The sequence below is a fragment of the Bos indicus x Bos taurus genome, chromosome 28 (genome assembly GCF_003369695.1).
Source record: "Bos indicus x Bos taurus breed Angus x Brahman F1 hybrid chromosome 28, Bos_hybrid_MaternalHap_v2.0, whole genome shotgun sequence".
In the NCBI taxonomy this organism is placed as follows: domain Eukaryota; kingdom Metazoa; phylum Chordata; class Mammalia; order Artiodactyla; family Bovidae; genus Bos; species Bos indicus x Bos taurus.
Window position 1 is genome coordinate 34,882,153 of NC_040103.1, and position 23,934 is coordinate 34,906,086.

Sequence of the window (23,934 nt, forward strand, 5' to 3'; positions counted from 1 at the left end):
TTGTGGGGCAGGAATTCTGGGGAGAGAGGACGGACTTCGGCCTGGGCTCTGCTCCATTTAGTTTAGTCCAGGCGCATGTAGGGTAAGGGCTCCGCAGGAGGCAGGGTATCCAGGGGTCTCCTCTTTGTTGTTTAAAACTGTAGCCTGTGCGGCCTCCCTGTGAGACTGGAACGGCAGCCCTGGGACTGGGTGCTACGCTGGGATCCCCAGCGACCTCCTGGGAGGGCAGGGCTGCTTCCAGCCCAGCTGTGCCGAGGAGCAGGCTCTGCTTGTTCTCCTGTGCTTCTCCATCCTGCCCAGGCTCTCAGGCCCCCCAGCAGCACCCCCAGGTGTAGAGAGTGTGAGCTGTCGGTCACCTTTGGCCTGTGCATCTGGGCCTCACTTCCTTTCCGCTGACCCACATCACATCTGGGCTGCAGAGGGAGAAGGCAGGCAGACGGACTGGTTCCCTGAGGAGAGCTCCTCACCCCCCAGTTCTAGGCCCACTGTTTTCCTCTCAGAAATCATGAGTAATGCTGAAGTCACTTAGTGTCACTTTCCAGTTAAGAAAGACTTTTTGTTTGCAGTCTCCTCTTAGAGCCACATCATCAGACTTAGGCCACGGAGGCTTGTGTTCAGACTTACCTGCCTGAGACCAGCGGGCTCCCAAGTGGTGTTAGTGGTAAAGAACCCGCCTGCTAATGCAGGAGACATAAGAGGCTGAATTCCATCCCTGGGTCAGAAAGATTCCCTGGAGGAAGGCATGGCAACCCACTCTAGTAATCTTGTCTGGAGAATCCCATGGACAGAGGAGCCTGGAGGGCTATGGCCCCCAGGGTCACAGAGAGTCAGACGTGACTGAAGCAAATTAACACACACACCTGAGAATTTCAGCAACGCGCAGATTTACCCCATGATCCAGGGTGCGTGTGTGCTCATGTGTAACACCAGGAAGTCAGTTCGAAGGGTGATATTCCTCCTTACTCTGTGCTCACACTGGATAGCTTCCTATTTTATTCCCTCCGTTTTCCCCCTCATGCTGGTTCAATGTCACACCACACTTCATGTGTCATGACCTGCAGTTTGAAGACCGAATAGAATGGGAGTGGGGGTAGGTGTTGTTCTTACGCCCATTTAACAGATGAGGAGACTGAGTACAGACAGCCTTGGAAGTTCGCACTGGGTCCCCGAACCAGGGAGGGGCAGGACTTGTACCCAGGGTACCAAAAAAAACAGGCGAGAGTGAGAGGAAAAGGGAACAGGGGCGGAGTTGCTGTTCCCCAGGAGGTCAGGGCAGCAGCTCCAGTGAGGTGACCTCTGAACAGAGACAGGAAGGAAGCCAGGGGCAAGGGAGGAGCAAGCATGGGCAGTCAGTGACACCTCCCTTCAGTCTGACCTGACTTGACCAACGTGACCGAGAGCCCTGCCCGGCAAGGAGCAGTACACGAGGCTCAGACCCCCCACTCCCTCAAACCCGGGGCCCTCTGCCCCTCTGTCCTGCAGGCCTGTGCCTTTTCCTGGACGTCTGACCTCCAGGGCCTAAGCTGGCTGCTCTGCTAGGGTTCAGGTGTCTCCAGGCGTGAGTGAGCGCGTTGGTCTTCTGCTGACTTCCTGTGATGAAGGTGCAAGTCAGAGGCATGAGGTGCTTTCCTAGCAAGCCACGCTCTTCCAGAACCCGCTTCCCCTGCTGCCTTGCCGACCTCAGCCCAGTCGGAATGCCGTGGGCAGAGGTGGTAGCACCGACATGGGTGCTCGGTGCTTCTTCTCTTTCTGGGGCCACTTCTGGGATTTTCTCTCTGTGAGAGGTGCTAGAAAAGTCAGCGAAGGACGGGCTGCAGGGCATAGGCTGCCCCAGCCCAGCACTCCCAGGGACTGGGACCCTGGCGGGTCCTTCTCGAGCTTGTGCCCCGGCTCCCCTCCCTGGGGTCTGCTGGACCTCACTCTCCATCTGTGCCATGGCAACTAATAGAAAGCTATTACTGAGCACTTCTGGTGTGACGGGCCGGGCATGGGGTCTTGCTTCTGATGACTGGGGCCTCCTGGGGAGATGTCATTGAGCAAGGTGTGTACTGCTGGTACTAGAGAGGAGACTGGGGAGGTGGGGGAGTGGCTGGGGTGGGGGTCGGCTCCTGGAGAAGTGAGAGCCAAGGTGGCAAGCAGGGTACGGTGGGATTAGTCAGTGGGGTAAACTGTTCTGCAGTGTGAGTGGGGACTTTGTGAACACTGGAACCACTGAAGGTCTTTGATTGTGTCTCAGGTGTCCGAGGGAGATTAGTTTGGTGGGATGTGCATGAGAGTTTGGGTGGGAGCAAGGGAGGAAGCACAGCAGGGAGGCCAGTACCTGTCATCTGGGAAGAAAAAGCGACTTGAGGACCCTCCTTCCAAAGGCCAAGTCAGCTGAGCAGGGAGGCCAACTCATCATGAGGGCTTAGGAGGAGGGAAGAGCCAAGACTCAGACCAGGGCCCTGCTGACCTTTTCTGAGAAGTGCAAGTTAGCTGCTCAGTCGTGTCCGACTCTTTGCGACCCCATGGATTGTAGCCTGCCAGGCTCCTCTGTCCATGGGATTTCCCAGGCGAAAATACTGGAGTGGGTTGCCATTTCCTCCCCTAGAAAATCTTCCTGACCCAGGGATCAAACCTGGGTCTCCTGCGTTGCAGGCAGATTCTTTATCATCTGAGCCACCAGGGAAGCCCTTTCTGAGAAGGGATGGGTTGTTTTGAGGGGAAGTTGGTGCCAAGGAACCAGGGCTCTTTCTGGAGAACTTCTTAGAGCAGCTTGTGGTCGAAGGCAAAGCTTAAACTGAGCTGCAGGTCCCTTCTTCCATAGCATGACCTGTGGACTTGGTCTCACAGGAGGCAGACAGCCAGGGGGTGGCACCTCCGCAGTGATGCCGGGAGAGCTGGTCACTGTTACACAACAGGCCACCATGCCAGGCTCAGGGGGTCCAGAATGGAGAGTGGCCAGGAGCCACAGAGCATGGTGGGGTGATGGGGCCTGCCTCGCTCTGAGCCTGTGTCTGCAACACCCCTGAGGCCCCTCCTCTGTCTCTCTCTGCAGTGATGGGTCATTCCCCTATGACTCTGTCCCTTGGCAGCAGAACACCAACCAGCCTCCCGGCTCCCTCTCCGTGGTCACCACGGTTTGGGGAGTGACCAACACATCCCAGAGCCAGGTAAGAGCCTGTCATCCCCCCCAGCCACAGCCCCTTCCAGGTGGGACCATCCATCACGGTCACCTTGCCATGCTAGCCCTGCTGGCTCTCCCAGGCTCTTCCCCTGCTGGAAAGACCGGCTGTCAGGGCACACCCAGCTGTGGACATGGCTCTACCCAGGATGGGCCCACACCTGCCCCAGGAGGATGGCACCTGGCCCTATGCCCTGCCCCAGCTCTAGGGCCTTGCTGGGGCAATGGCTTTCACCCGACAGAGAGCAAAGGGTTCTTTCCTGGCTCACATTTACTTAGATTGGATTAACAGGAGAACTTCCTGGAGGTTATTGACCTTAGGGTCCCAACACCTGGAGTCTTTGACCCTGGATGGCCTGGGTTAGATTTCAGCGAAAGATTGAGCCTAAAACTCGTGACAGACTGCACCCCACATCCCTCGTCTGTCGTGCCTCCCGCTCTTGTTCCTTCCTCTTTCCTCCACGCCTTCCTTCCCGCTGCCTGGCCACATGAATGGCTCAGGGCCACTTGCCACCCTGTAGAGAACCAGCGCCCTTTATCTGCAGTCTTGGGCCACAGGGAGCCCCTTGTCCAGGGCCCTGCCACCCTCCAGAGCTAGAGGGTTGGGCTTCCCTTGGCCCTCACAGAGCAGCAGAGCAGGGCCTCCGTGGGGCCTGACCCTTGGGCATCCAGGCTGCTTTGTAGGACGGGAAGACTGAGAAGTCCAGGCCTTTCCCACCTGCAGCATGTGCAGGCCAGCCTCACCTTGTTCCACCCTGGGCTGACGTTCTTATCTACAAAGCCTGCTTCCGGGCTGGGTTACCCGCTTCTAATACTGTGTACTGCGCCAGCAGTTCATGCCCAGAGGAAATTGAAAAGCCCCCTGCCCTTTTCCTCCCCCTCCTCTTTCTCTGTTGTCCTCCCTGTGTTTTGATGCTTCCCCCACCCCCTGCCATTTCTCCTTTTCCCTCCCTACACCACTTGGGGTACCCACGTGGGTGACAGCCGCTCTCTCTGCCCACAGGTCCTTGGGAACCCTATGGCCAATGCCAACAACCCCATGAATCCAGGCGGCAACCCCATGGCGTCGGGCATGACCACCAGCAACCCCGGCCTCAACTCCCCACAGTTTGCTGGGCAGCAGCAGCAGTTCTCAGCCAAGGCTGGCCCCACTCAGCCCTACATCCAGCAGAGCATGTACGGCCGGCCCAACTACCCCGGCAGCGGGGGCTTCGGGGCCAGGTGAGCAGGGCCAGCCTGCAGGTCCCATGCGGCGCAGCTGGGTGGCGTTCTGAGGGCCATCAGCCCTTGGGGTTGAAGGACAACCTTCTCATTCCTCCCACTGATGCTGCTCTGCGTCGCACCTTTACAAGTTGGGAGACACCGAGAGAGCTGGGGTGCAGGAGGGTCCGCTCTGCCGCGCTGCTTGTGGAGGCGGAAGTGTGCAGGGACTGGAGTCCCGCGGCTCAGGAGTAAGGGAGGGAGACAGCAAGGAACCGCAGGAAGCACTCCGGGGACGTGGGGTGGGGCAGAGGCCCCAGTCCTCCCCTCACTGTCCATCCTGCCCTGTCCAGGACTGCCCTGTGGACTCACCCCCCCAGGTCCCCAGGGCTGACTGCAGCCCTTCCAGGTACAGTGGGGCTTCCTGGTGAAACATAGCTGCATCCCCATCCTGCCACCCCTGCTGGGGGCCATGGGCCAGTGGCTCAGGTTCTCTGAGACTCGGTGTCCTCCTCCAGGAAATGGGCTCACTGCGGTGGCCGAGAGTGCCATGACCTAGGGTGTAGGAGCCAGCACCCACTAGGACCTAGAAGGGGCTCCAGGCACACAGCAACTTGGTGGTTGCCAAGTGGCTGAGGGACTGACAACCCACAGGAGGCCCCTGGCCCTGCTGGGCTGTGAGTCTAGACCTCCCTGCTCCATGAGCTGTGGGCAGGAGGGCCTGGAATGGCCCAACCTCTCTCTCCCCACCCAAGGCTGGTCGTGGGTTCATCTTTAGGCTCAGGCAACATCTAACTCACCCTTCTTTTCTCCCTCACAGTTACCCTGGGGGTCCAAATGCCCCTGCAGGCATGGGTGTCCCTCCACACACCAGGCCACCCGCTGACTTCACTCAGCCAGCAGCTGCCGCTGCAGCAGCTGCAGTGGCGGCGGCGGCAGCCACGGCCACAGCCACAGCTACGGCCACCGTGGCAGCCTTGCAAGAAACACAGAATAAGGATATAAACCAGTATGGACCGGTAAGGGCCACACTAGTCCTGGTCCACTCAGCAGACGGCCCCGGGGATCGGAGTTGGGCTGTCCGTGTCTGTGTGCTGGGAGGAGCGGATGGCGTCAGGGTGCATTTAGGTTTTCCTAGAAGCACAGGGAGGGGTTATGTGTCGAGGTGTGGGTGTGTCAGTGTGAATGAGTGTAGTGGGGGTGTTTGGGAGCTTGTGTTGGTTTTGCGTGTTACCTGTATGTCTCTGTATGGGGAAAGATGCTCCATATTGCAGTCTGGCCCCCACTTAACCCAAGAGCAGGCTGTGTCTAAAGCAGCCTCGACGCCAGTCTGTGCCCTGATGTCCTCTGAAGACCGGGGCTCCGCTAGTTGTCTCGTTTGTGGATTTTGCCCAGGTCCCAGCTCTGACCTTCAGAAGGATGGGATGGGGTGTGAGGAGACGGGGAGCCCTCACAGAAATGCAAGATGGGTGTGGAGGTTGGGGATTTAAGTTTGGGGACAGCAGGGCAGGTGGGCAGAGATAGGCAGAGCTGAGTCCACCTCAGACTTGATGGATAGAGGGTGTGTATCTATTGGCTGAGAAACAAGTGCGGGGCCAGGGCTTCCAGGAAAGGGGCTCTTGCCTCCATCCTCATCCACCTCCATCCTCCCATGCCCCTCCCCACCCCTGCACCCCCTTCCCTGTTCCCTGCCTGCCTCCCTGGAAATGCCGCCTGTGCATTGGAGTGACTGCGCCCCACCCTTTAACCCCCCTCGGGCTGCATCTTCCCTGTGCGGCCTGCAGAGGGCAGCCGTGAGCCCAGGCGGCCGGTGGTCCTTTGGAGCCTGGTCTCCAGCTGCAGCCGCACAGGAAAGAGCCCCAGCTCCAGTCCTGAGCCCCCACTTCCCCCACCCCTCCTTCCCTGCACTTTCAATGCATGTGGCATTTTATTCTTTTTTTTTTTCTTCTTCTCCCGTTGAAGGTCTGTTCCTCTTTCCAGATGGGTCCCACCCAGGCGTATAACAGCCAATTCATGAACCAGCCCGGGCCTCGGGGGCCTGCCTCCATGGGGGGCAGCATGAACCCCGCAAGCATGGCGGCTGGCATGACACCCTCGGGGATGAGCGGCCCTCCCATGGGCATGAACCAGCCCCGGCCGCCCGGCATCAGCCCCTTTGGCACACACGGGCAGCGGATGCCCCAGCAGACGTACCCGGGCCCCCGGCCCCAGTCCCTTCCCATTCAGAGCATAAAGAGGCCATACCCTGGAGAGGTGAGTTTGGCAGCAGGCAGATGGCGGGCAGCGTGGGTAGCGGGGAGGACCTGGGACTTGAAGACACGGGTGCTGTGGGCAGTACCTTGAAAAGGGCGTGCACTGACCCTCAGGAAGCCTGAACCAAAAGGCAGAGTCTTAGGAGCCGGGTGCTTCTGAGTTCAAGGTCAGCACTGGCATGTCCCATCGAGAAGACCTTGAGCAAGCCATGTCTTCTCCTGGAATCTCCATTTATTTCTTTCATGACCATCCAGCCCGTGTCATGGGGCTGCCTGGAAGTCTTGAATGAGGGGATGTACCTGGAGCTCCTCGCCCTGGGGCTGGCATGAGCAGGCACTTAGCAAGCAGTGAGCGCCCTTAGGACTCTCTTCTGTCTTAGCGCAGACAGTAGCTGGGCGACTTAGGCTAAGGAACTAAGATCTTGGGTCCACATTCCTCACACCCACGTGAGGGCATCTCACCCGAGAGAGAGAGGAGACAAAACCCTGTGGTGATCTGAAGGCCCTGCATCTCAGAGAAGTGACTGGAAGGCAGGCAGCATGTTCCTGGGGCTCTGCCAGGGGCGAGGCTGCCTATCAGGCTATCCGGCCCGCTCAGCCACAGGATTGGGGAAGACCAAGGGAAGCAAACCCACACCTCCTGTCCTCCAGGAGCCAGGACTTCAGCCGGAAGGATGAGGTCTAAGCCGGAAGCCACAAAGGAATGATGCACGATGGGGTGTTTGGAACTCAGTATGAGGTCTGAAGAAGAACTTCCTGGAGCAGGCATCACAGGGCCTTCAGAGAGCACTCAGAAAATAGGTTGGCAGTGAGTGGCCTATGTGGGTACCTAGGTAAAGGTTTAGTTCACCTGCAGAAGACACAGAGATGCTTCTCGGGAGGCCCACCTTGATTCCTCACCTGGATAGAGCCCATCCCAAGCATCTCCCAGTGTCTGCTTGCACATCTCCTCAGATTGGCTCCTCCCCCTCTCAGAACTGTGCCTCCTGCTTGGGCTTACCGTGCGGTTAGAGCCCAAAGACCTCGAGTTCATCGAAGGTCTGTGTGCTTCCCCTCGGCATCCACCACTCCCTTGCTCTAGAAGATGGCTTGGCCACTGATGGAGGTGCCCTGGGTCCAAGACAGGAGAGGTCAGGGTCAAACAAGGTCAAGCCCAGACCTTCTCCAGGGTGGCCCCAGCTCAGGGAGAAGCGGGAGAAGGATGGCAGCTCCTGAGGCCCTGGCTGTCCTTGGGGATGGGAGGGGCCCTTGACCTGTGCATCTCACTCCCATGCAGTCAGGGCCTTCTCAGCCCCCTCTGTGCTCAGAAGCCCAGCGTCCCCACTGGCTGGGCTGGGAGTGCATCTGTAGGTCCAGCCTCGGGACTGCAGGCACCCAAGGAGGGGACCCCAGAAGAGGCAGCAGAATTCCCAGCATCAGCCTGGTGTCAGCCCTGCTCCTGTACGTTGTTGGCTCCCCACCTCTTGCCTGCCACAGCAGGGCACACCAAAGGCTCTCTATCTTTACTAAGTCATCTCCTGTGAACTGCTGATGCTACCCAGCTACACAGTTCCTGATACTGGGCTGTGACACCAGGGCCACAGCCTACACAGCTTTAGCCTGTCTTGGAATCTCTAAGTACATACACTCTCATAGAACCTCTCAGGCTGTTGGAACCCTGGGGCAGGGGCTGGGGGCAGTCCCCTGGTCCCGCACAGGACTCTGCTGGTGGACAGTCTCAGCTTCCAGTTCCTGTCCTGCAGTGATGTGACAGAAATCCCACCATAACACAGAGCAGCTGCCGCATGGCAGTAATGTGAGCTGCACCGAGTTCTTTACTGCTGATGCAAAGCTGGCTCTCCTCCGCCGCTTACTCTCTGCCCTTCTTTCATGTATTGAGCAAGTATTAATTGCTGGCCTATTCGCTGCCAGACACTGGGACATAGCCATCTCCTGCACCTCTGAGCTGAGAGGGCAATAGAGACAGCAAATAGACAAGGAGTTTCAACAGACAGGGAAGCAGCACCAACTCTGCAGGATGGAATGACGTGGGGTGCCCCAGGGTCACCTGATCTTACGAATGAGGAGGCAACTGGAGGGTGGGGAGTGGCTCTCCCAGGACAGTGATCCTGCCCCTCCCAGGAACGGTTGCCTTCCCCACGAGGGGTTGTCTTGTCCCTTCACCAGCCTGGTTCTCCCAACCTCTGCATGGACGACCCAGAACTCAACATAAGTGTGTTCTACTCAGTGTGGGGTAGGGGGACAGAGCCTCCCAGATTCAGGGGCTCACCTTTACAGATCTGCCTCCTGTTGTCTGTCACAAACCAAGCACCAGGAGAAACCCAAAGCGGGCTTTAGAATCAAGTGCCCTCCTGATGGTGTGAACAAGAGGCTCTGGGAGTACCCGGGGCCGTGGGGCTTCCAGAAAGACAGCTTCTAGGGGAGGCCCTTGAGAAGACAGGCCAGCTGTTATGTCCCTGCATGTCAGAGCAGAAAGGGGCCCCAGGCATCATCTGGTTGAGCTATTGCTCTTTGCAGGCGGGGTGGATGTTTTGTGGGTGGCAGCCATCAGGGGCAGAGGAGAGGAGAGGAGGCGGCCCGAGCATCGGTGGGCAGCTTGGCTTCCAGACACTGATGACCTTTCCCTGCTCCTTTCTCTGCCACCACAGCCTAACTATGGAAACCAGCAATACGGACCAAACAGCCAGTTCCCCACCCAGCCAGGCCAGTACCCTACCCCCAACCCCCGCGGCCGCTCACGTCTCCCAACTACCCCGGGCAGCGGATGCCCAGCCAGCCGAGCACTGGGCAGTACCCGCCCCCCACGGTCAACATGGGGCAGTATTATAAGGTGAGTCCCACTGCCCTACGGGCCCCTTCCCTCCTCACCAGCTCAGCTCCCTTCCCCCACCTGCGTCATCCTGGCCCCGGGCACCCCCTGAGGTCACCAGGGGGCAGGCGGAGATTTCTGGATGTGACCTCGTATGCTCCGAGCTATGCCTGTGGTGACCAAAATGACAGACTGGCTTTTCTTGGTTCCTGTTCTCACGGGGCTCAGACGATGGTTTTCCTTCTCCTTTTACTATTTATAGTGCATGTAAGATAATAACAATGAAGGAAATATATTTTTTTTTAAGAAAAAGCACCCGCTCAAATATATTTACATTCGATTATTCTATGCACATGGGCACCAACAATGTTATATGGTTCTTATTACGGTTGTGATTTTGAACCTGTTTCTCTCACTTGACACAGTGTGTTACTTATTGCTATAGTCCCAGTGGTTGTCACTTTTAATGGCTACCTAACATTCTACTGAGAACCATACGGCATTTTATCCTTTCTGTTGGACGTGTGGGGTTTTTTCTGCGGTTTCACTTTTGAAATAGTACTATAATATTTTCATGCACGTAACTCTTTCCTTCTTTGGGATTACTGTAAAGTACATTCTCAGGAGCGAGGAAGACTCTGGAAATAATTTACACCTATTTGCTCATGAATCATGCCAACTTACATGACCACCCACCACTTGGCTTACGCGGGCTTACTATTTTTACCCCAACTTCAGCACGTTAGGTGTTGCTATTTCTAGAAACTCGCTAAATTGGTAGCGATGGGTAGAGAGAGGCAAAACATTGACCACGGCAGTGAGCTGCTCTGCCCCCACCCGGCCCCCCACCCCAGCACTGGGTGGGCCTCTTCACCATCCGCTGTCCTTCTGGAAGATTTTCATTTCAGGAGGGAGAGAGGGTTTCTGGTAGATTTTCTGCCTTCCATTCATGGCTTTGTTTATCTTGCTTTACCAGCCAGAGCAGTTTAATGGACAAAATAACACCTTCTCTGGAAGCAGCTACAGCAACTACAGCCAAGGGAACGTCAATAGGGTATGTTTCAGTCTCCATCTCGGGAATTATAACCCATATGCACTGTTAGAGGGGGCCTCACTGTTTCTGCCCCAGTCTTTCTGGACATTAGTAGGCCCATCTGCTCCAAGCCACAGAGATGCTTGGAGAATCCACAGTTCAGATGGGTGGGATGGGAATGAGTGTGGACCTGACCAGCCCTGGAAAAAAGTGATGTGGGGACTAAGAGACTAAGGGAAGGGGCTCCTGGAGATGCTTCGTGCCTGACTCCATCCAGGGACCCCAGTGTGGTGGGAGGGGGATGAAGGACGTGGCCTACAAAAATGCTGTGGGCAGCAGGAGACCTGGAACTGTTTCTAGCTTTCTTCTTCTCCCCAGACTATATTAGGCAAGTCCTCCATCGCCCTGAGCCTGTGTCCTCGCTGGTCAAATGGGCTGGGGACCCTACAGTCTTTCAATGTCGTGACCCAAGTGAAGGGTGGTGATGCCCTTCCCAGACCCACCTGTCTTCCTATGGGAGCAGAGGCCTGAGTGCGCCCAGAGTGGAGGAAGGGGTTTCCCTGCGGGGCGGGGGGGTGTCTCTCCCCTTGGGGGAGCAAGGGCCGCAGCCCTGGGATGCTAGGGTGGGCGGGGTCTGTGTCCAGAGGCACAGCCCCTCCTTCCTTATTTCTTAAACCCGTAACCTATCTATGGTCTCTCTTTCCTTCCAGCCTCCCAGGCCAGTTCCTGTGGCAAACTACCCCCACTCACCTGTTCCAGGGAACCCCACGCCCCCCATGACCCCCGGAAGCAGCATCCCCCCATACCTGTCGCCCAGCCAAGACGTTAAGCCACCCTTCCCGCCTGACATAAAGCCAAATATGAGCGCTCTGCCGCCGCCCCCAGGTGAGCGCCCGCCCTCTCCTTCACGTCCTCCCTTCCTCTGTCCAGACACCTCCATATGCCCTGACTCCCCTTCCCTCAGAGTACACCAGGAGTCAGGGGACTTGGAAGTCTGGCTGCTGGCCTGTGTGGGCTGGGCGTGTGAAGAGTGGAGGGTGTGAGAGCAGACCTCCTTCCCCCCTGCCTGAGCAGTGGGAGGCTGGGAGGCAAAGTGGCTCTCAGCTGTGCAAAAGGACTGGGAGAAGTCTTCAGGGCTTCCAGGGCAGACCGCAGGTGGGACAAGAACAGGATACGTGGGACTTGGGATGCAGGGATGCTCAGGATGGGGTCCAGTGAACCAGAAGATGCCAGGAGCTGTCTGGTGTGCCCGGCTGCTGTGGCCCTGTTCACACACACACGCGGGACATGCAGCCGAGGGCGCGTGTCAGGTGCCACGGCGGCCAGGGCGATGCGGCTCACCGGCTCCTCCCCTGTGCAGCCAACCACAATGACGAGCTGCGGCTCACGTTCCCCGTGCGGGACGGCGTGGTGCTGGAGCCCTTCCGCCTGGAGCACAACCTGGCCGTCAGCAACCACGTCTTTCACCTGCGGCCCACGGTCCACCAGACGCTGATGTGGAGGTGAGTGTAAGCGTGCGGCACAGCCCACGCCAGGGGGAGGCGGCCTCGCCTGGGAGAGGTGGTAGCAGCATCTGTTGGACACCGTCACCCGTTCAGCATCGCTGACTGGGCCCTGCTGCGTGCAAGGCCTTGGGGTTGTCACAGGAAACCTGCAGGTGCCTGGAGGCAGACAGAGCTGCCCTGGCCTCGGGGCCCGAGCGTGGGGGTCAGCTGTCACTCAGCCCGGCCCTCAGCAAGTGCTCAAGGACAAGTTCCCAGTGGAAACGGTGGCTAGCTGAGACCTAAAGGCTGAGAAGCAGGATATTCCAGCAGGGACTCTAAGCTGGCCCCTGACCGTGGCTCATGGGGCCAGAGCCAGGAATATAGACAGGTGCCGGAGCAGGGCTGGGTCCTTCCTGAACCAGGCGAGCAGCTGGCCACTGGACGGGGCTGCTGCTCAAACATCCAGCACTGGAGCGTCAGGTCTAGAGGCCCCCTGCTAGCCCAGGCTCTGTGTTCTGAGCCTCCTACACCTGACCTCCTTTGATCTTATGAGCGGGCATTGCTTGCCCCATTGACAGTGAGGAAACTGAGGCCAGGGAAGTGGTTAGCTTGGGTGAGTCCGCACAGGGAGCAAGAAGCAGAACTGGGAGTTGGGCTCAGACCTCTTAGACACCAGAACCCATTGGTGTCTCCACCCTTGGTCCCTTCTCTGCCAGGACTCAGCTGCCTGCTGAGCACCTTGAGGGCATGAGATGTGTCTGAGCTGAGCGGCTGCCTGTACACACACACCTGTGTACACACAGCTGTGCACACGCAGCTGGCCCATTGCCTTGATCAGGCTGATCGGGCTGCAGAGCAGGCCTGAGACAGCCAGGGTGAGCATAAGGGCGCGGGAGCACACTCAGGCAGGAGAGACGCCCGTGCAGGGGCCTTGCTCACCCACCCCTCCTTACCCGTGCATACCCTCACCCGAGACCTCCTGTGCCCTGGCTACTGCCCCTGCTCACCTTTCACGCATGTGTGGTCCCTGCTGGGTTTGTGGGGATTCTTTCAGGGCTGTGTCCTTGGGGCCCACCATAGAGGGGAATGCGGGGACTGAACCAGACACGGCCCTGGCCTGGGATGCTTCTTCCACAGGAGTCTAGGACATAATCAGTCTTCCAGCTGGTCTTGTTGAGTTAGTGTCCTTTCTGTCTCTGTCCTTACGTGCAGGGGGCTGGGAGACAGTGGCCAGAGCCGTGGGGCTATGGTTAAACAGTGTGTGGGAGTCCTGGGGGAACTGGGGTTGTTGGAATGGGTTTTGATGGGGTTGGGGGGCCTGGGCAGTGGGAATGTCCAGGGTGAGAGAGAAGAGAGGAGGCGGTCAGAGGAGACTTTATGGCTGAAGACAGAGTCCTGGGCGACTTGACGGGGGCTGTGATGAGGCCGAGGTGTGTGGCCCCGCCAGGCATCCTGGAAGCCCCGGGCAGCCCCCTAGCAGAGCCGCCCTGAGCCTCAGCCCCACCCCCAGGTCTGACCTGGAGCTGCAGTTCAAGTGCTACCACCATGAGGACCGGCAGATGAACACCAACTGGCCGGCCTCAGTGCAGGTCAGCGTGAACGCCACGCCCCTCACCATCGAGCGCGGGGACAACAAGACATCCCACAAGCCGCTGCACCTCAAGCACGTGTGCCAGCCAGGCCGCAACACCATCCAGATCACCGTTACCGCCTGCTGCTGCGTGAGTGTGCCGGGGGTGGGGGGTGGGGGACCCTCAGCGCCCCGTGGGGTCAGCCATGGCCTGGGGTCCCCCTCCCCACAGCTCCCGGAGTCATCTTTTAGAAGTACCCCAGAAATGTGCCATTGTCCTTCCCCCCACCCCCCCGGGACTGTGGGATGAAATTCAGGCCATCATGCTCTGGCCTTCTCCCCTCTTGCACTACAGCCTTGCACCACTTCCTCCCGGAGCTCTTGGACACCACCTGCCCCCATGCCCACCACCTTCTTCCACTGGGGAAGTTCTGTGTCTCCCTCAAAGCTAGGCTGCATTCATGCCTCATTTGCAAGAAATTTTTATATTCTAATCATCTTTTTCCCTCAGACCCAACTCCACCAAGTCTGGAGTTAACACCCTCCCTTGATCACCCAGCAGTGCTAGCTCAGAACTCTGTGTGTGTGTGTGTGTGTGTGTGTGTGTGTGTGTGTGTGTCTCCTGACCTGTGACTCACTGATCTGGGACCACGTCTGAGCCATGCTTCTCTCCCCCAGGATCAGGGTCTGGTACTCAGGGCTTGCTTGGGAATTGCAGTTTACCTGCCCGTGCCTGCTGGCCTCCCCTGGAGGAGAAAGAGCTCTGATCCAGCCCTCATGAGGGTTGGGGCTTCAAGACCACCCAGAGATAGGGGTCACAGGACTAGGGATGCTGTCAGAGTGAGGAGCTTGTGGGGGCTTGTTGGAGTGGACAGTCCTGGAAGGCTTCCTGGAGGAGTGAAGACAACATCCTCTGGTGGGAAGGGTGGAGTAGGCATGATGGGGAACAGCAGGGTGCAAGGGTAGGAAGTGTTTGGCTCCAATCCTGATGCCTTGTGTCCTGTGACTTCCTTTGGTGGGGGCGGGGGGTGGGTGTTGCTATTTGAGCATCAGAGTCAGCTTTGGTGGAGACCCACTGTCCCTGGGGAGTGACCCCTCTCTAGGTCCCCAGATCACAGGTCCCAAGACACATCCTGGTCCTTTAGGGCTCTCCCAGGTCCCAGGGACCCTCTCCTAGCAGGGCATCACTGTGGATGTGGGGCCCTTTGCTGTGTTTAGCCTCTGGCACACAGTGAGTGGGCATGGGAGCCACATGGCAGGGTCCGAGTCTCTGCTTTTTCTTGGCAGTCCCACCTCTTTGTGCTGCAGCTGGTCCACCGGCCCTCTGTGCGCTCCGTGCTGCAAGGCCTGCTCAAGAAACGACTCCTGCCTGCGGAGCACTGTATCACGAAAAGTGAGTGGGGGCTCAGGGCTGGAACCAGACCCCAGTCTCTCCGCATGCACTGTCCCTCAAGCCTGACACCACTGGGCCCTGAGGGTCCCCTGGCACCAGCCCCTCCCCCTTCCCCTCCAGTGCCCCTCCTCGGGCTGTGGGGACAATCAGATGAGTACATGGTGCTGTTATCACAGGAGATGAGGCAGATTAAACCAAGATACCGTGGTGTAGGTAGTCGGGACAGGCTCCCTGGAGGTGATCACCTGGAAGGATGGGAGGAACTGGAGAAGAGGGTTCTTCATTGTGGGGGAAGCACAGAGGTCAGTTGCAGACTGGACTCCTTACCTCAACAGCCCAGGCCTAACTTGAGAGGGAGGGACTTGGCTCCGAGTCCCAGGTGCAGACACTTGGGGTCGGGGGCACCATGCAGGCAGTGGGAAGTATGTTCCTACACCCTCTTCAAATGTGCTTCTTCGTATGCTGAGCCCTAGAATCCTGCCAGGCCATTTCCACACTCGGAGAACTAAGTGCAGAAGTGCCTGTGGGGCTCTCCCACTGACCCAGAAAATCAGTGAAGTGCCAGACTGTTTTTGCAGGTTTTGCAGAAAGTCCTGCCTTCCTACTGAAGACACAGGGCATGAACTGCAGAGACTGGGGGGCTGACGACATGGCACCTCCAGGGACACTTCACACTTTTCACCCGAAGAGTGTCATTCCAGAGTATTGGGCATCCCCGGGCCCCCAGCGTGCCGATCTCACTTTCACCCAGGCCAAAGTGCCCTGCACCAATTTTTGAGACCTCCCAGTGTTAGGGAGAACCAGGGTGTGCATCAGCCACTTGAGGGAGTGGGGGAAGTACAGGACAGCCTTGCCCTTCTTATCCACTTCTGCCTCCACCCTACAGTCAAGCGGAATTTCAGCAGTGTGGCGGCCTCATCAGGCAACACGACCCTCAATGGGGAGGATGGCGTGGAGCAGACAGCCATCAAGGTGTCTCTGAAGTGCCCCATCACGTTCCGGCGCATCCAGCTGCCTGCTCGAGGCCATGATTGCAAGCATGTCCAGGTGAGCGGTCCTGGGAGGAGCCTCCTGCAACCTGGCTGGGATGGTGATGGGGCGGGCGCAGGCAGCAGGGCTGTCTCCAACCCTGGAAGGATGCCATGGCCATTAGCAGCTGATCTCACTCACTCATTCCTGACATCATTTATCCTTCAAGCAACTTCTCTGTGTACTCAGAGCTAGGTCCATCTGGTTTGTGAATCGTCAACGAGCTGTTGAAGTGTCAGGACTTAACTTCTCTGGATTTCAGGAAGTCTCATGAGGTTTTCGGAAAAGGCAATGGCACCCCACTCCAGTACTCTTGCCTGGAAAATCCCATGGACGGAGGAGCCTAGAAGGCTGCGGTCCATGGGGTCGCTGAAGGTCAGACAGGACTGAGCGACTTCACTTTGAGTTTTCACTTTCATGCATTGGAGAAGGAAATGGCAACCCACTCCAGTGTTCTTGCCTGGAGAATCCCAGGAACTGGGGAGCCTAGTGGGCTGCCGTCTATGGGGTCACACAGAGTCAGACACGACTGAAGTGACTTAGCAGCAGCAGCAGCAGGAGGTTCTATTGAGCAGTTAGGATGGATGTAAACCTCACTGGTGGGACCTGCTTCTTCCCTATGCACCAAGAGACGTGAACAGTACAGAAGATGAAGTAGTAACAAGGTTAGAAATAAGAGGATGGAGCCCCCACCCCCAAAATGAAAGTGCTGGGGACTTGGAATTCAGGCTTCATTGGTTATGCACCATCATAGCAATTCATTCTTCCCCTCTAAGCCTCAGTACCTCCTCTGGGCCATGGGGACAGTTTCCTTGTCCAACTTACAGAACTCTTTGGATATGACAGATAATGACAATCGTCATGATGTCTATAAATGGGAGAGGTAGCCACTCACTTCTTTTTGTTTCCTCTCTCAGAAGGAGCGAGAAAGAATTAAAGAGACCTCTTCTGGAGCCCCAGAGGGCTCCAGAACTGGATTTAGACAGTCCCAGCCCTGGCAGATGTCATAAGCCAGCTGGAAATACTGCCCTTTTGGCCACCATGGCTGATGTGAGCCTGAGAGCAGGGGCATCTCTGCCCGGCTCGTCTTGAGGCCTTGCCCTGAGCACGTGCTCAGGAAGTGGCCGTGGGTTGAGTGCCTGGTCACAGTTTGGGTGGCTAAACACAGGCAGCCCTAGAGGGTGAGACGCATTGGGTGGGAGCTACCCTGGGGCCAGACCAGCCACACCCTCAGCCCTCACCCTCTCACAACAGGCCCCAAGGGCTTCATAGTGGGTCAGGAGCCCCCCTCCATCAAAAGTTCTTTCCTTGGGAAAACGGGGGGAGGGGACGTCTGGTTGTCTAATTTGTTTCATACATGCTGATGAACCAGATGGGGTGTGTCCTCCCTGCGTGGGCTCGGCCAGTGAGAGGGGCAGGATTGGTGAGGGGCGGCTGCAGGGGAAAGCTGCTCGGAGGCCATGGGTCATCTGGTGCACAGGGCTGGTATGAGGAGGGCCGGGCACAGCGTTGCAGGGACTTGGTGTGGCCCATAGGCTGTATGCACAGCAGAAAATAGGCAAGATTATCACTCCACCCAGCCCCCCAGCCCTGGGTCTCTCCATCACCTGTCTCCCTCCCTGGTGGGACATCTTCATGAGGGTCCCAGAGGCAGTTCGGGTTGCATGTAAGTGGTTTCTGAGGGCCCTGGGCTCATCTGTCTTTGTCTCTCGGCCTCTGCAGTGCTTTGATTTGGAGTCATACCTGCAGCTGAACTGCGAGAGAGGGACCTGGAGGTGTCCTGTGTGCAAGTAAGTGACACCTGCCTCAGCATAAGCACAGTCACCTGGCTGTGGGAGGAGTTCTGGGCCTGTTCTATGGGATCCAGCCGCCTCCCACCTGCCCTAAATGCATAGCAGAGGGGCTCAGATTACAGGGGCAGTGCATAGTCCCCTTGTACCAAGCTGTTGCAAAGCTGCCCTCTCCTGTTGGTGCCCCAGTAGTAACCAGAGGCAGGCGCCGAGTCTCTTGGACACAGTGGGGAGGAGTGGGCTGTGTCTCCACGCCTTAGGGTTCAGGAGCCAAGCCCAAGCCCTGCCTCTCTTCTTTTCCAGTAAAACCGCTCTGCTGGAGGGCCTGGAAGTGGATCAGTACATGTGGGGCATCCTGAATGCCATCCAACAGTAAGTAGGCCTCTCCACGTGGGGAAGGGGTGGGGGGGGCAGCAAGAATGCGGGCCCTGATGGTATGAGGTGAGCATACATGGTTGCCCCTGATAATTTATCCCCCACTGGGCCGGCAGACCATTTTCCCACATTCCTCACCTCTCTGCAAATTTAAGGACTTGTTTACCTGGGGGCAAATGAACTTTCCAGAAAGGACTACGCTCAGTCAGAGCAGGAAGCTGACAATGCCTGCAGTGGTGGCCATGCCGGGAGTACAGGCTTTGGGGCCAGCTGCACAGCCACTTGCTTTTCCTAGCCTCAGTCTCCCCTTCTCTCCAACGATGTAAAAGTCTCCCATACCTCTGTTGTAGGCAGAGTGTGATGGGAATGGGGGCAGAGGGAGCCTGGATGAGAGCATCACAAAGTCTGTTCAAGCTGGAGGCTCTTGTGTCTACAACCTGGTACCCAGGACCCCAGCTCTGCCCCTTTGTTCCCCCAGCTCCGAGTTTGAAGAGGTCACCATCGACCCCACGTGCAGCTGGCGGCCAGTGCCCATCAAGTCGGACCTACACATTAAAGATGACCCTGATGGCATCCCCTCCAAGAGGTTCAAGACCATGAGTCCCAGCCAGATGATCATGCCCAATGTCATGGAGATGATCGCCGCCCTGGGCCCTGGCCCATCCCCCTATCCACTCCCGCCTCCGCCTGGGAGCACCAATTCCAACGACTACAGCAGCCAAGGTGGGTGACGGCCGACGAGGAGGGAGGGAGAAGCCACGGCAGGGGCCCAGGATTTCTGGGGTGATGGTGGCAGGTGCAGGGAAGCTGTAGTGTGAAGAGGCAGAGGTAACTTGCCCCCAGAAACACCGCACCGCTGGCCTTGGGTGCAGTGCCATCCTTCCCTCTCCGTCCCACTGCTTGGTTCCGTCCAGCCCTGCGGGTTGGTACCCAGTTGGGAAGGCATGCGTGAGATGCTGCCCCGTGAGCCAGCCTCCTGCCCCTCGCACCCCACCCTGCTCAGCCTCCTCTCCTGACTCCTGGAGCTCCCGGGCCGGCAGCTGCCGATCTCAGGGGCTTCCGAGCTCCTTTGCTTGAGACGCTGCCACCACCTGCCCCTTGAGTTCTGGCCCTTCCCCAGGCCCCCTGTGTTCCTTCCAATGGTCTGCATATTGGCCCTGTCCCTGTGACTCTGCCACCCTCTGAGAGACAAGAGTCCACGGAGCCTGGAGCACCAGCCTTCAGCCTCCGAGGTCACCGTCACTGTCCCTCACTGTCTCTGCCACCCAGACCCAGCTGCACTGCACTGCCCTCGGTTCCCAGAGAGCACCCTCCCTGCCCCCCAGAAGGCTGGGGATGGCAGCACCCCACGGAATCCCTGCCCTCAGGTCCCCGGGGCTCCAGGGTGATCAGATTCCCAGAGAGGTTAGCCTACCTAGCCAGAGTCCCGCAGCGTACTGAGGGGCCCAGCTTTCCAGCGTGCTGATCCTCTGAGCTCTCGCCACCAGCACACGGTGAAGGGAGCAGCGGCTTGGGGGCCAGATAGCTGACTTCTCAGGGTGGACTCTCAAATCTAACACGGCTTCCTTTTTTACTGGGCAGATTCTGGCCACCTGCTCTGGGCCTGGGTCATACCAGTGATGAAGGGAAGGCATGTGGTGGCTGCAGGGGAGCAGGTCTGGGGGCTAGCTCAGCAGATCCTGTAGAGAGTTCAGACTTGGGCCTCATTCTAGGACCCTCTGCCAACAGGAGTCCCACCCACCCCGTCCCCCTACGCTGGCCCTGCTTGTAGCTGTAAACCAGCAGACACCTGGGGGTGTGAAGGACCACAGGAGAAGGCCACCCTGGGCCCCACCATACAGCCTGGAGGTCTGAGCTGCCAGAGCCGACCCTAGCCCTTCAGGGGGTTAGGCCTGGGTTCTTCGTTTCCACACTCTGATTCCCTGGGCAGGGGGTGGGGGGGCATTTTCCCTCTGGATGACACCCCTCCCCATCTGGTTCCATCTCCAGGAAACAACTACCAAGGCCATGGCAACTTTGACTTCCCCCACGGGAACCCCGGCGGGACGTCCATGAACGACTTCATGCATGGGCCCCCCCAGCTCTCCCACCCCCCGGACATGCCCAACAACATGGCCACCCTCGAGAAGCCCCTCAGTCACCCCATGCAGGAGACTGTGAGTACCTGTTCCTTGCCCTTGACCCTCCACCTCCCCGGTGCCCCCAGCCCCAATGTGGGGCTGTTTGGGACAGAGGGCTCCCCTGGACCTTTCTGATGTTTGCCTGGTTCCCTCCCAGGCAAAGGAGAGGGTGGAGAGTTGAGTCTGGGGACTCAGGAGGGAGTGGGGGGCCTAACTGAGGCTGGGTCATGGCTCAACAGCATCCCTGGATTTGGCTGTTTCACCCAGGACATCAGGTTCTCAGATGGGGGAAACTTCAGGCTCTACCTGCACATACATACTGCATATACATGCACACGTGCAGATGCCTGCACACACCCCGCACGCAGGCCCACACACTGCCGTACACATGGCACACATTCTTACACATGCACACGCACACACACAGACATGCCGTCCCCTCTTACACACACTTACACTGACTTATCATAGCTCCATCCAGCCATCTAGAATTTTGTCCCAAACCCAATCACTTTACTCCCTGAGAGTCTGATTACCTCCTCCTTCAAAAAGAAAAGTGAGGACATCTACTTATCCCAAGAGGATTCACTTCTCATCCTGTTTCACATATTAACACACACTCTATCGCTGAGAAAGCTCCTTTGGGTGAGGTGCCCTGTGCTGTCCCTTCTCTTCCTGTGGCCCCAACAGCAGTGGTGGGAGGTCTGACCACCCCCCAGGTCCTCATCTAGGCGGCGATAGATGATCCCACTTGGTCTAGTGGGCATTCTCTGAGCCTGACCTCCCAGCTGTGCCTTGTATCAGTTGCAAGCAAGACAGACGCAGGCCCCATGCTCGTGGAGCAGAAGTTCTGGTGGTGCCTGGATGGAGGAAACACAGTTGGTGTTTTGGGAGAGCCGAGGCCCAGGCGCTGAAGACTGAGGCCTCCGTTATTCTTTGTGTCTCTCATCTTAGCTAAGGGGCAGTCACGGAGGGCCTGTCAGTAGGTCCTGGGTCACAGTTGCCAGAGGGAAGGGGCCAGGGGGTCTCGTCAGCGCCCAGCGGTGGGTTTGGGCCTGTACCCAAAGGCACCTCTCCAGGCTCTCCATGCTCCACGGTGTGGCCTCGAAGGAAGGGGCTTCTGGATTATACTGTGTTCCCCACACTTGACATGGAATTGGCTCTGCCACTGGGCCAGGAGATTGTCCTGTACACCGAGCCACTAATTCTCAGCCAGACCGACTATTAACCAGGACTCTGAGTAAGGGGCGCTGTAGCAGCTTGCCCACAGGAACCCAGAATGCCACATCAGAAACAGCTGCTTTCACAGGCCTTTGGCCATGTTTTTGTAAGTTACTTTTTGCCCTGTGGGGCTTATGATTTCTGGGAGCCTTTCTCCTGGCCCCCTTCCCTAGCCCTGCTCCCCAGGATCTCAGCATTCCATGCCCAGGAGTCACCCAGATCACCCCCTGACCCCATATTCACATGGCACCTTCTGAGTCCTCACAATTCCCAACACTCAAACATGGCAACGGGGGCAGTGTTTCCTTCCTCTGTCCAACAAGACTCTCTCCTACCTTGTCAGTTCTGCTGCCTGGGGTCTTTGCAGAGGGACCTAAGCCTGTGAGTTGACTCCACAGCCCCCCAGGATGCTTCTCAAATATGCACCATCGTTGCCCGTTTCTGGGCTTGTGTTAGATGGTGACTAGACCCAGAAGTACAGATGCACAAGGTGATGGGGTGCGATCACAAGGCGACCAACCCCCCACACCTGCCCAAGCAGAGCAGCCTCGCCCGGCTGAGCGCGAGGCCAGAAGGATTCACAGTGCACAGTGGGAGGGCCCCAAGCAGGCGCTCGTTCACCCAAGGGCTCTCCTGTGCCAAGTGGGAGGTTGATGGGTGTGTCGGCAGCACCAGAGAGCACCCGCCCCTCCAGGCTCCGAGATAATTCCAGCAAGATGTCAGGGCCAAACAGGGCAGCTGTGTCAGCAGATCCAGGGGACTGTCTGTCTAGGGCTGGGCTGCTCCAGGTGTGTGGAGCCCCCTCCTGCCCCCCGCTTCCCAGAGCAGTCACTGTGGAGCACCGCAGGCGTGGGGAGGAGTCACAGGCTGGCCTCACACTGACAGCCGTGGTGGCCATCCCTCCAGCCCCTCCTGGTCCTTCTTCGTCTGCATCCCACACATGTTCCCCCAGGGTCACCAGCCTTAAGGTCATGTGGACATCGCCTGTTCTCAGGGCTCCGGGCTGTAGGGGCAGTGCTTGCAGGGGGCCACCCGAACTGTGGGCAGAGGCCGGCCCACAGCAAGGCCCGGAAAACAACTTTTAGGAGAAACAGGAAGAGGAACCGGGTTCTCTGGAGATCGGGACGGTGTGGCTGCTGTTTGCAAACCCACGAAGGAAGTGTCAATATTTCTGTGTGGCCCAGAAGACGGGGTGGGGAGGAGGGTAATGAAAGACCACAGAGACAAGTGGCCACCTGGCTGCCCATTCCAAGTGAGCAAGCAGCCTGGCCCAGCAGGGAGCTCCCTGCACTAGCAGAGTGTGACGGGCGTTGGGGCCGTCGCTTGGGGAATGCCGGAGACGGGGCCAGGACCTGGACTCAGCCTTTCACTCTGAGATCTGAGCTCTGCAGGCAGGACTGCTTGAGGCAGCAAACAGACCAACAGGGGAAGTGTAACTCTCACTCACTCACGCCTGTGTCCCTGCCCGCCCACAGCCCCTGTGCACGTGGGGCGGGGGGTGGGTCCTTAGGTTGTCTATGAGAGAAGCATGTTGTGGATGCCCCGGTGGGCGGCCAGCAGGCAGGATTCGGAAGCCCCGGGTCTGCTCGTTTTCCATGGGCTCAATTACACCCTACCTGGGGCAGCAGGCAGAGCTCGCACCGGAGCCTGTGCACCCAGCATCACCCCCAGCCCAGGGCCCACGTCGGGGCGCAGACCCCCACCCCGAGCTGCACGCCTGCCCCATGCTGTCGTCCATGTCTGCTCTTCGCCAGCCCAGCGCGGGCCTGCAGCACGCCGCCAGCAGCACTCCTGCCCACCTCCCTGCCCCCTGGACACGTGCCCATTTCGCTTCTCCATCCTGCCCTTGCTGTTGTTCATTGTGCTGGTGTCCGGGCCAGGGAGGCAGAGGGGCTCCCAGGGGCCTGCCTGGACCCCGAGGTCTCAGTGTCTCCGCTCATCTCAGAGCCCTTGGCCGCCTCCCTCCCGGCCCCACGTGGCCTCAGCCTCCCTGACAGGCGGTTTCGGGGGGAGGATTTTTGTTTGTTTGTTTCTCTGCAGAGGGAAAAAAAAAAAAAGAGCATTCAGCTTTGTAGAGGGGTGGCTTTGTTTTGGGGGTTTGTTGTTTTCCTGGTTTGGTTTGGTTTTCATTTCTCCAGGCGTCTCGTCGCTGTACCTTGTCACCTCACCTCTCTTTTTCCTGCTCTCTCCTCCTCCACAGATGCCACACGCTGGCAGTTCTGACCAGCCCCATCCCTCCATACAACAAGGTTTGCACGTCCCACACCCCAGCAGCCAGTCAGGGCCTCCATTACATCACAGTGGGGCTCCTCCTCCTCCTTCCCAGCCTCCCCGGCAACCGCCACAGGCCGCTCCCGGCAACCATCCACACAGCGACCTGACCTTTAACCCCTCCTCAGCCTTAGAGGGTCAGGCCGGAGCGCAGGGAGCATCTGACATGCCGGAGCCTTCGCTGGATGTAAGTTGGGGTCACCACATGCCTTGGCCTGGGGCTA

General features: G+C 58.2%; 1 protein-coding gene across 1 annotated transcript in view; it reads left to right on the forward strand.

The window, feature by feature from the left end:
* Positions 1–23,934, forward strand: part of ZMIZ1 (zinc finger MIZ-type containing 1) — a 241,868-nt gene that overhangs the window by 212,736 nt on the left and 5,198 nt on the right. Inside the window, 17 exon segments of the mRNA XM_027530871.1 lie at positions 3,038–3,152; positions 4,167–4,384; positions 5,184–5,382; positions 6,344–6,616; positions 9,264–9,327; positions 9,330–9,445; positions 10,401–10,478; positions 11,168–11,342; positions 11,818–11,959; positions 13,452–13,662; positions 14,799–14,904; positions 15,791–15,951; positions 17,656–17,723; positions 18,027–18,095; positions 18,577–18,821; positions 20,088–20,254; positions 23,640–23,897. Of these exon segments, the coding sequence (XP_027386672.1) occupies positions 3,038–3,152; positions 4,167–4,384; positions 5,184–5,382; positions 6,344–6,616; positions 9,264–9,327; positions 9,330–9,445; positions 10,401–10,478; positions 11,168–11,342; positions 11,818–11,959; positions 13,452–13,662; positions 14,799–14,904; positions 15,791–15,951; positions 17,656–17,723; positions 18,027–18,095; positions 18,577–18,821; positions 20,088–20,254; positions 23,640–23,897 (2,665 nt within the window).